Source organism: Drosophila ananassae, chromosome 3R, assembly GCF_017639315.1.
Source record: "Drosophila ananassae strain 14024-0371.13 chromosome 3R, ASM1763931v2, whole genome shotgun sequence".
Classification (NCBI taxonomy): Eukaryota; Metazoa; Arthropoda; class Insecta; order Diptera; family Drosophilidae; genus Drosophila; species Drosophila ananassae.
In genome coordinates this window covers 13,263,065-13,273,465 of record NC_057930.1, presented here as the reverse complement: position 1 = coordinate 13,273,465, position 10,401 = coordinate 13,263,065, and the positions used below count along the sequence as shown (strand labels likewise).

The 10,401-nt window shown below is 41.8% G+C and overlaps 2 protein-coding genes across 5 annotated transcripts; both read right to left on the bottom strand.

Moving 5' to 3' along the window:
- Nucleotides 1-674: 674 nt before the first annotated feature.
- On the bottom strand, nt 675-2,156 carry LOC6496851 (putative gustatory receptor 28a). Its single transcript, XM_001963239.1, has 3 exons — nt 1,527-2,156; nt 861-1,463; nt 675-797 (listed from the first exon to the last, which is right to left on the bottom strand). The coding sequence occupies exons 1-3, from the start codon at nt 2,154-2,156 to the stop codon at nt 675-677; spliced, it is 1,356 nt and encodes a 451-aa protein (XP_001963275.1).
- A 303-nt stretch (nt 2,157-2,459) lies between these two features.
- Nucleotides 2,460-9,791, bottom strand: LOC6496850 (putative gustatory receptor 28b). Of its 4 annotated transcripts, none has more exons than XM_001963240.4 (3): nt 9,087-9,791; nt 2,968-3,528; nt 2,460-2,911 (listed from the first exon to the last, which is right to left on the bottom strand). In XM_001963240.4, the coding sequence occupies exons 1-3, from the start codon at nt 9,753-9,755 to the stop codon at nt 2,783-2,785; spliced, it is 1,359 nt and encodes a 452-aa protein (XP_001963276.2). In that variant the 5' UTR covers nt 9,756-9,791; the 3' UTR covers nt 2,460-2,782. The 4 variants fall into 4 exon arrangements, with proteins under 4 accessions (XP_001963276.2, XP_014761402.1, XP_014761401.1 ...); XM_014905916.3 differs by lacking the exon at nt 9,087-9,791 and adding an exon at nt 3,591-4,254; XM_014905915.3 differs by lacking the exon at nt 9,087-9,791 and adding an exon at nt 5,746-6,546 and having other exon boundaries at nt 2,461-2,911.
- Nucleotides 9,792-10,401: the final 610 nt, after the last annotated feature.

Sequence of the window (10,401 nt, the reverse complement as noted above, 5' to 3'; positions counted from 1 at the left end):
GCATTATCAAGGCAGCTAATCGCGGTGATTAGCACAGAATGAACATATGTACATGAATAATCTTCACTCGCCTGTAATCTCCGTAAATCGTTCGGTGAGCGGTCAAAGTTTTAGTGTGGAAAAATCATGGAACTTCTCAAAAAACCAACCCCAAAAGAAAAATGAAGAAAATTAACATAAAAAACAGGTGAGGCAATATCACAATCCGATGTCGTTGCTTTCCTTATTGGATTATTGTTTTTTCCTAGTCTTTCCTGTATCGTGCCAGCAGGGATTAGTATTTAGTTTGGGTCAAAAGTCAGTTACCGGCTGCAGATTATGTTGCAAGTGGAGCAACAATTAAGGTGAAAAGTGGGTCAAACCCTACGAATTGGGTCTCGGCCAACCGCTTTCCATTTGAATTTCAAACAGTGCTGGAAAAGCTAGAAAAGCAGACAGCTTTTGAAAGCTAACAAAAGCGAGTTTCAAAGCTTTTAGTTTTTTAAGTGAGATTTTGAAAGTTAAGATTATTTTTGAAAACTTGTAGCTTTGTTTTTATTAGTTTTAAAGTTATAAAAAAAGTTTACAGTCATAGGAGAATATATTTATGACTTTGGAAATCTCTTTATTTAGTTCTTGAATTGTGTGCTTTAGTTTTTGTTGATATAAAATGAAGTATGTGCTTTATAAGCTTTTTAATTATCGGAAAGTTGGTGACATATTAGTTTCTGAGTTATATTAAAGCCAGGTTCCTCCATATGATGGGTTGAACGAAACTGGATGAGAATAATGAGGTAGCAAGTGGCAGCGCCAGTAATCTAAAAAATATTATAAATTTAATTCATTATTTATATTTAAAGTTAAGAATTTCAAAAGCCCACTGTAAAAATCAATGTGCGATCCAAGCGAAACAGTCCTGCGGCTGTGAAAAGGACCTTTCTGTGCGACAGCTGCAAGGACAGCCGGAAGAGGCGATCCCTCAGCTCCGGATCATCGGTGATATTCAGGATCTTGTGGACCGTGGCAGCCGTATAGCTGCTGTGCAAGATCGTCCTGCTGCTGGCCTCCACTATCAGCACAATAATCACAATATACCATATCATTTGAATGAGGAAGAAGGCAAAAAACTCATCAGCCTCGAAGACATCCAATCTTTTGGGATTAAGAACCGCTTCCAGGATGTAAAAGTCGTCGAAGAGAATGAACAAAAAGGATATGGCTATGATTCCCAGTAAGGGATACGTGAAATACTCCTCGATGGTCTGGCAGATGTCGCAGAGCAAGTTGTGTATGTTGGAGACTTGTTTGATGGCATATTCCGGATTGAGGCGGATAATCGAGGTAACACTGTACCGCTTCATGGGTGTGCTGATTAAGTTTCTCAGGCGATGGGAGTAACGTCTTTGGTTGACCACCGAGTGCATGGGCGAGAGCTCCAGGACACTGTATTGTTCAATGTGTGCATCCAGAATGTCCTGCAGGATCTGGCAGTGAAAATTGAGATTATTTTACTGAAACTGATGAAAGAAAATACTCCTCACACTCACTTCATTCAACATGCTAAACCGACTCCGGGCCAGGTCCGTGGTGCATAGAAACTTGAAGACCATCAGGCTGATATTGATGTGTGGCAGGGCGAAGGTGGTGAAGGTCTCGAACGAGGGCGAGATGGTGGCGCTCACCAGCAGCCCATAGCTGACACACAAGTAGATGACGTTGAAGAGCAGCATGCCCAGGGATATGAGGAAGCTGGACAGTAGGATCCTTCGGTAGTCCAGCTTCATGCCCAGCCGCACAAATATCTCATCCACCACTATGTTGTTCTGGATGATGCTGACCAGTCGCTGGCGCTTGAACATCGCGAATCCAAAAATGGTGGACATGGCCAGGATGCCAGTCAGCCGCAAAGTTCCATCGCCCAACCGGGTGATATTAGTCTGGAAGAAGTAACCAATTATGGAATCCCCCTCCACTAGAGAGATCCCGAAGCACATGACGAAGAACAGATAGTGCACAATTCCAGCGATGAAGGAGTACGTCGATGTTTGAACTTCCTTCCGGGGATTTAGATTCAAGCGAAACGGAGCCAGACCCAGTAGAGAAATATAGGTCAGAGGTCGCAGGGCTTGAAAGACATTGTCCGCTTGGGAAATGCGTTCCCACAGCTTAAAGGCCATTATAAAAAAATAATATGAAAAATGTCTTCAGCTAGAACGTCCGAACGATTCGCGTATTTTCTACCAACTGACAGCGGAAGTCCTCGGCCACCGATGATGATGATGATGATGATTCTTTTGTGTCAACGCCGGACTCCACCGTCCGTATCATATATCAAAATCGTTAAAGGGCTGTCGCACACCTTCGTAGACTCGGCCATAAGCTAATACCAATAGATGCAAATATTTAATTAAGCTTAAATGAGTTATTATGACAAGGTTGTTGCAAGCAAGTTCAACGTATTCGTGCTGGCATTCCATTACAATTGGCAAACACTTTATGGCAGGCATTTAGTGACCACGCAAAAAAATGGCCTAAACATCGGCCATTGCGCAGGAAGTACTTTATATTAATTAACAAAAAAGGTAAAGGGTTCAAGTGTTAATTGGATTAATTGAACTTTTTAACGGCCATTAATCCCATTTATTACACAAAAATACATATTATTTGCAAGACAACAATAATAACATTTACTAAAAATTACACAAATTCTGCTGGACGTATTTCTATATATCATTTCACCCTTTCCATTCCACTGCCCTCACAGGTACGGTTTCCATCTTAGCCATCATGAAACATCTAACATCTAAAGCGTGTGATTCGTAATATTATTGTAGTTCTCACAGCAGGGATATCCGCTCCCATAGCCGTTGTTCGGGGAGTTCGAGGTGAATTGTAGCAAAATGATGAGATAAGTGGTCAAGGCTCCACTAATCTGTTGTTAAAAGTATACATTATTAGTAAACAGTTTAAACTTTAAGACCAACCCACCGTAAAATACAAAGTGCGATCTATATTAAACAATCCAGCGGCTGTAAAGCTGATCTTCAAATGCATCAGTTGCATGGAGAACTGTTGCAACTTCTCTTTGACCTCGGCACTTTTGGTCTTGTTCATGAGGGAATGGACTATTCCGCCGGTTTTTTCACTCTTCTTGATAGCTCGATTACTGCCCTCCACGATGGAAATGATGGCAATCAAATACAAAATCATTTGACACGAAAAGAATGTGACAAACTCGACGGTTTTGAATTTACTTTCACGCTTCGACTTTCCGAGGAGAGTTTCCAAAACATAATAGGCGTCGAAGACAATGATGAGGAAGGCGATTGAAATAATGGTCAGAAGCTGGTAGGTGAAGTACTTGTTGGCCGTGGCAGCAGCCTCACAAATCAGATGGTGTATCTCCATGGACTCCTGAATGATCTCAGCCGGATCCTTGGTCACGATTGTGTACATGGAGAAGGAGTCCAGGCATTGCAAGGATCGCTGTTTTTGGGTGACGGCTTTCAGGCTGCGGTTGTCCCACTGATGGGCAAGGTTCTTAAGGACCTACAAATAAAAAAAAAATAATTACTATTTTAGTAAAAATAATAAACTATAAATATATAAACCTTATTTAAAGCACAGAAATAAATACGCAATTTGAGTATTAAATTGGTTGTCAGGAAACCAACTGCACACACTATGATATGTGGTGAGAAATAACTAATAGACGAGGTTATGGAGAACTTGGCCGCATCTCGAAGGTTAATAAGCACAAAACTGCAGCCAATATAAGTCGCCATAGTGCCAGTTAGGAACAAAACCAAATTGTTCATCTTCCTGGCTGCAGGAAGCTGATGGAGGGCAACACCCACTCTGGGAAACGACTCTCTCTCCAATCCATCGAATATCGCGAGTAGTTTGGTGATATTTTCCCGTTTCACGAACGAAAAGACGAGTATTGTAAAAACTCCAATCATTCCATTGATTTTCTGGAGTCCATCGATGACATTAGAAATATCCGATGGGAAAAAATTAGTTGCCAATGTTTCCTGATTGATGACACAATACAGGAAATTTCCAAAGTAAAGACACATCCTGGCAATCATATTGGAGTATCCAAAGTAGGATGGAGTCAGTGTGCCTCTGCCGACCGCAGAAGTAGTCACTTTATAGGGCACTATTCCCAGCAAGAGAGCCAGGATGAAAGTGAAACGATAGCAGGTATAAACATCGTACGGACGCGCCATTCGAACGATTCGCTTCAAGAACCACATGGCGTATGAGCAATGCGGGACTTGGCCAAGCCAACACTGGATCAGTATCTTCCAAAGTTAATAAAGTGAATTATTTTTCAGTATAATCTTAATGACACTTAATCAACTGGAGAGCCAAAGTCGAGCTATAAAAGTTTTATAGGTTTTTGACAGTGGACACAAAATATACAAATGGAAAAAGGATATATTATACATTTTATGTTTCAAGACCAACCTTGTTTAAGGCATCAAAGTGCTGCCAAAGACGGTGCAAGTTGGCTCCAAAAAGCATCACAATACTTAATAAAAATATTTGTGGCACATAGAAGGATATGGCTGCCGTGTAAATTGGTCTGACATCATTTCTTAAGAGCATCCAAACGGAGCTGATCAGATAAGCCAATTGCATGGCGGTGATGAGAAAGATTTTCGAGTGCCGCAGTCTCATAATGGCCGAATAATTGAAACAAATACCCACATCCAGGAGACGAGCATCGATTTTTAATATACGATCCCAAATGCGAATCAATAATTTAACACGAATACTGCTGCAGAGAAAGAGTGTGGACATGCCCATCATTCCGATGAATTTCTGCAACGAGTCACCGACTTGGGAGATATCCGATTTGAAGAAATAACCGACAATACTTTGTTGTTCGATGAGGGCCGATAGAAAACAGTAGCTGAAGAAAGTAAGCTGAAGAAAGGCATTCAGATAGCCCAGTTTACTGAGTTCAAACCGACGATTACCGGGCTGACCTTTCAAGCGAAAAGGTGTCAGCCCCAATAAGTAGGTGCACAAAAGTAAAGTCTGCTCGGCTCCAAAAGCATCACGAGGTCTGAACAGTTCACGGATAAAATCAGAAACTTTCGGTAAACAAGTGTTCATAATGAAATTCTCCGAAATATATAGAATTCTTTAAACATTGGATTGCCTTTTATAGTTTTTTTCCTGTAACTATTTTCTGTGATTATTTTTTGAAGAATTTATGAGACACACACCTTGAAAGTCATAACTGGTTAACTGTTGCCTACTTTGCGATGTTGACAGGTCAGGTAATGGAAACCCGTCCATCATTTACGGGCAAAGTTTTTCACCTAATGACAGTTTCCGCTGTATCCTGGCGTTTATGAAATTATAAACAAGCGCCAGTCCTGTTTGGGAGTTGTTGTTTTACAGTTGCCGCTGGGGTTCACGGTCAGTGTTTGTATTTGCTAATTACTCTAATTGAATTAGACGAACGGAATTCAAAAACACTTTAAGAATGCAGTTAAATGTTGAATTGCTGTGGGAATAATTAGGTTTATAAGGTGGCTAGTGTTTTAAGCTTTTGAAATAATAATATATGTAGTAAGTTTTCATCTCAAACCATAAATATTACTGATGCGACTTGTGTTTTTTTTATTTGCTTAAAAAAGTATACTACAAGAAAGTAGCTCTGATATCAACCAATTTTATATTAAATTCCTGGGTTTAAATTCCTTAAAAAATCTTGAAAAATACTCTATAATTTATAGAATCCCTTACCTTATTGACCATAACCAGGCGCATCTCGACCAAATACGTGAAACAACTGAACACACAAACAGCTATAACGATGACCGTGTGCTGGATGAGAAATGTGAAGTGCAGGGCCAAGGTTGGAGTCACCGCCGAGGAATACAAAACCGAAAAGGTACCGAGAGTGAAGCAAAAGTTCACCAGAAACATAAAGAACAGAATCATGTAACTATATCGCAGAACTTTGCTGTACATGATCTTGATGCCGACGGTCTGCAGTTGGACATCCATGGTGTGAAATTTCTGGAGGCATCGCTCCAAACGATGATTCGGTATGATGGCCGTCAGATAAATCACAGTGACTCCGATAAATCCGCTGACAATCTGCATCATGTCACCGAAGTAGGTGATGCGCGATCGGAAGAAGTAACTGGCCACTGATTCGCAATTATTAAAAATAGTCAGGCTGTAGCAGACAGCGTAGAAGGTAATGTGGAGGATGCCGTTCAGAAAGCCAAAAGCCGTTTTCTTCGGGGTTCTTATTCCGGTTTTAGAATTCCAACTAATGTAGAAACAGGTGAGGCCGTGAATGTAGGTGACATGGAAAAGCGGACGGAGGCATTCGTAAAGCTGTTTGGCCGTAAAAAATCTCCGGAACTTGCGGCGCAACGGCTGGCATAGTCCGGCGCCCACTTCTATCTCCGGCGTATGCTCGGGATCAGCCGGGCTCTTGGCCCTCTCGATATCCATGACCCGGTTTCTATTTTTGTTTTTTTAATACTTTCTATGTCCGCTCCGTTTGAGCTTCAACCGGCGACTGACGCCAGAGACCACAAATGATTTGCATTTTGCCAGAAAGCATTACCTCCTTTTTTCCGAGGCGGGGTCGCGTAAGTAAATAATTTTCCCATTTTTATGTGTACATCAGGTCTAGACTCTAGACATGACTGTCCGAGACCATTAACCTATTAGCTTAAGCTGTTGGGTTTAATTAATGTCCTGTTTCCTCAAGGGGAATTATTTCCCCAGGGTATGCTTTTCCTAGCGTGGGATTTTCTCCTATTCAGGGAAGTCCTTTTTCGCATTCCTGTTTTGATCAATGAATGGCTGGAGACCTATTCGGACTCTTTTATTGAGGCCACATAATCCTAATTAATTTTATGCTTTCCCCGAAATGATTCAATAAGTTTATGTTGATTGCTCAACAGGATATTACATTTTTGTTGTCAGATGTTAGATGAGATTTGGTTAGTTAAGGACGAGCTATGACAATCGTAAAGGACATTAGTCATTCGTTTTATGGGCTATGAGGGTCAAAGGAGTTCATCACTTCATTATAATTATGAGGTAAAGAAGGACTATTCAGAAAGTTATAGGAAGCATGATTCTAGGAAATATTTATCTATTTTTTTTATGAAAAATAACTGGTAGTAAGGAGCTTGAGTATTTTATTTCTGAAGCCCCAAAATAGGCAATAGTTTTGAAGATTTCACAATTCACTTATTTTCCCATTTCCCCAAGCTTGTTGATTAAACCCGCACCATATTGTTTATATAGAAACCCCTCAGTTGATATCAAACTTAATTACTAAATGTATCAAAGCGAATCATAACAAAGGATCTGCCCTAAAAACCCTAATGCTAGTGTTGCCATGGATTAACATAAATTAATTTTCACACTTGATTTGTGCTTGAGTAATAAACACTCTGATAGTACCAGACAAGCTGTCTGGAAGTGCTCTCCCCTGGCAAATATTTGCCAGCACAGGTGGCACTTTCCGTACTCACTCACCTGATTGATGATACTCAATCGCCGCTCGAAGCTGAAGGCAATTACGCAGAACAAACAAATCGCGATGGAGACAACCGAATGCTGCAGGAAGAAAGTCATGCAAACACAGAAGGATGGTGTTACGTCCAAGGACACTAGCAGGCGGAAAACTCCCACGAAATAGACTCCAAGGATCAGCAGCTTAAACACCAACACCAGTATGGAGTACCGGAATATCCTTGAATACTTCACTCGAACGCCAATATTCGAGAAGTTCGTATCCAGACTGTGCAGGATAGTCAGGGTTCCCAGGAGTTTGCATCTCTTGAGGATGGCAGAGGTGTATATCACGGCACCGGCTATTAGTCCATTAAAGATCTGGAGACGATCCCCAATCGAGGATATCTCAGTGCGAAAGAAGTATCCGACAATCGATTCTCCCTGACGGAGGGATGAGATGTAGCAGAATCCGCACAGGCAGATGTAGATGAAGATGTTGAAGACCCCGAAACAGGACATCTTCAGATAGGACTCGCCCATTTTCTTCCTCACCACATGGAAGGGCGTCAAACCGTACAAAAATGTTAAGAAAAACAAAGGACGTAGTGCCTCGTAGACCTGCGAGGATATAAAGTATTTTCGTACACGACGCAGCGCGGACATGGTCGTGTAATCGAGTAATGTACCGGAAACGGAAGTGAAAAGAGAGCCAGGCGGAGCAGAGCGATTGGCACAACCGTTCGGGTGAAAGTGTCAACGCGAACTGCTGTTCCTGGCAGAAGGACAATAACGAATAGCCAAGGGATGCAAACGAAGCGGATAAAGGGGGAGATGGAATGGGGAGCATACGAAAAAAAATAAAATAAAAAGTGCCGGCATGAAAGTTATGTCCTGGCAAAACCCGATTATCATGTTGTCTAGGATTTGCAACAACAAGTGGCAAGTAGCGTTGGCAACAAGTGGTCGTGTGCTCTCACTCTGTCGGGCTGACAGAGATGCTTAAATGGATTGCTTTAATGAATGATTTAAATTATAATAAAAAATATTAAATTTAAATAAATCGAGAGATAAAAAACATGGGATTAGAATTATTAAATTTTTGTGTATAAAAGTCCTTTATGATTTGAAAATATAGCCCCTCATCACTGAGTGCTCTATCCTTGAATTTAATTCAGTTGTTAGAGTATATAGTCGTGTGGGGCTTGAGTATCTGTGCATATAACGGCTTCGTGACGGGCAATTCATTATCGTCATTATCAAGAGACACTTCAGTAATCGTATATCTGGTCACACTCAATGGAGGATATAGGCTACAGGACTCCCAGGACAGCCAGAACTCGAAGGGGTGAAAAATGTGGAAAGTGAAAGGAGCTGAAGAAGCGTTCCCGGTCATTTGCTTCCTCATGCGCTGATCCAATTTCCTCCTACAGCTTGAAGCATTTTTGCGTGCTGGGATTGGGGATTACTCTGATTGACAGGTGATGTATGATGATTGAAAAATATGCCGACTTTAAGACACAAATATGGGAATTGCGTGTGTATAGATTTCCATTAGTATTCATAGAAAACATGCACTAGTCTAGACAGAACTCACTCACCCTGTGCAAACAGGTCGTACGTCTCTGTACAGTCCGCGTCATCAAGCAAAACATGCAGATAGTCACCGAAATAACTAATAGTTCGTAGACCAGGATAAAGGTCAGCTGCCACGAGGCATACACTTCCATTTGGGAGAGGCAAACTAGGTAGGTGGTGATGATTATCAAATCATATGCAACTACCAACGACACTACCAGGATGACCTGACCCTTCACAGAGTTAAAGTTGACGGGAGATCTTAGACTGTCGAGCTTCTTATCCACTTGCACCATTGTGTTCACCGACTTGCGCAGATCCTTGCGTTGCAGGAGTGGCATTATGAAGGTAAAAATGGCGGCTATAATGCCACCGATATCGTGGGCCCTGGTGCTGATTTGGGACACATGGTTGATCATAAAGTATCCAATTAGGCTCTCGTCATTAAAATTGACATGGACGTAGCAGTAGGCGAGGAGCAGCCACCGGGAAATGGCGTTGACGAATCCGTAGCCCGACTGCTCCATAGACAGAACACCCTCTGCATTTTTTCTGACCAAAAACGGAGTAATGCCCAAGGCGAAAGCTATCGCCACCATTAATTGTATGGAATCGTAGATATCCCGGGCACTCATCCAGTAGCGCATTTTGTTCCGGAAGCCGCGAATCGAATCCATACCGTAGCGGTTCATTGTCGCACCACGAATAAATTTTGTCGATTTTCCTGAACTAGCTTTCCATTAATTTGCGATATCACTGAAGTGAGCCCCCTCGTTAGAGAAGATTAAACTCGAGAGATAGCCCCCATTTGTGTTGTTGCGGGGTGGGCTGCCATGACAACTGCTTTAATTTGCATTTTATTTGGGGAGGTGATGGGCTAATCACTAATCGAGTGGTGTAATCTGCATTCGATTCAGTAATTAGGAGTTGAAAGGCCAATCATATGTTTGATGTTTGGTGCTACTTTTTAAATCTTTCATTTAAAGATACCCTACCGAGGCAACTGAAACCCTAAATATTTACTTTAGAAAGCAGTGGCAGCCGCTTCACAAAAATCCACATTGCCAAATCCATGCAAAAACCCAAACCAGACGAGTGCTGGCTGTCAGTCGCATCTGCTACCAACAAACTGAACTGAACAATGCAAACGAGATTGCGTAATGGAACCCCCCGGCTTAATGAGCTGCAGCATCGTGCCTCGGTGCAACACATCATCGTCATCATGTGCGGCTGGCTTAGAATTTTGTCGCACAATTTGGCTAACAACACATCTCAGCTTGGCAAACTGGCTGGCACATGGAAATCACAATAACAGAGTGCAACCGCAATGGAAAAAGG

Excerpts from the sequence above, each read along its gene's own strand:
- LOC6496851 (XM_001963239.1), bottom strand. The coding sequence starts at position 2,156 with ATGGCCTTTAAGCTGTGGGAACGCATTTCCCAAGCGGACAATGTCTTT. Across the intron at positions 1,464-1,526 it reads GGTTTAGCATGTTGAATGAA|ATCCTGCAGGACATTCTGGA; the intron begins GTGAGTGTGAGG and ends TTTCACTGCCAG. Across the intron at positions 798-860 it reads ATCGCACATTGATTTTTACA|ATTACTGGCGCTGCCACTTG; the intron begins GTGGGCTTTTGA and ends AATATTTTTTAG.
- LOC6496850 (XM_014905915.3), bottom strand. The coding sequence starts at position 6,468 with ATGGATATCGAGAGGGCCAAGAGCCCGGCTGATCCCGAGCATACGCCG. Across the intron at positions 3,529-5,745 it reads GCCTGGTTATGGTCAATAAG|GTCCTTAAGAACCTTGCCCA; the intron begins GTAAGGGATTCT and ends TTTTATTTGTAG. Across the intron at positions 2,912-2,967 it reads ATCGCACTTTGTATTTTACG|ATTAGTGGAGCCTTGACCAC; the intron begins GTGGGTTGGTCT and ends TTTTAACAACAG.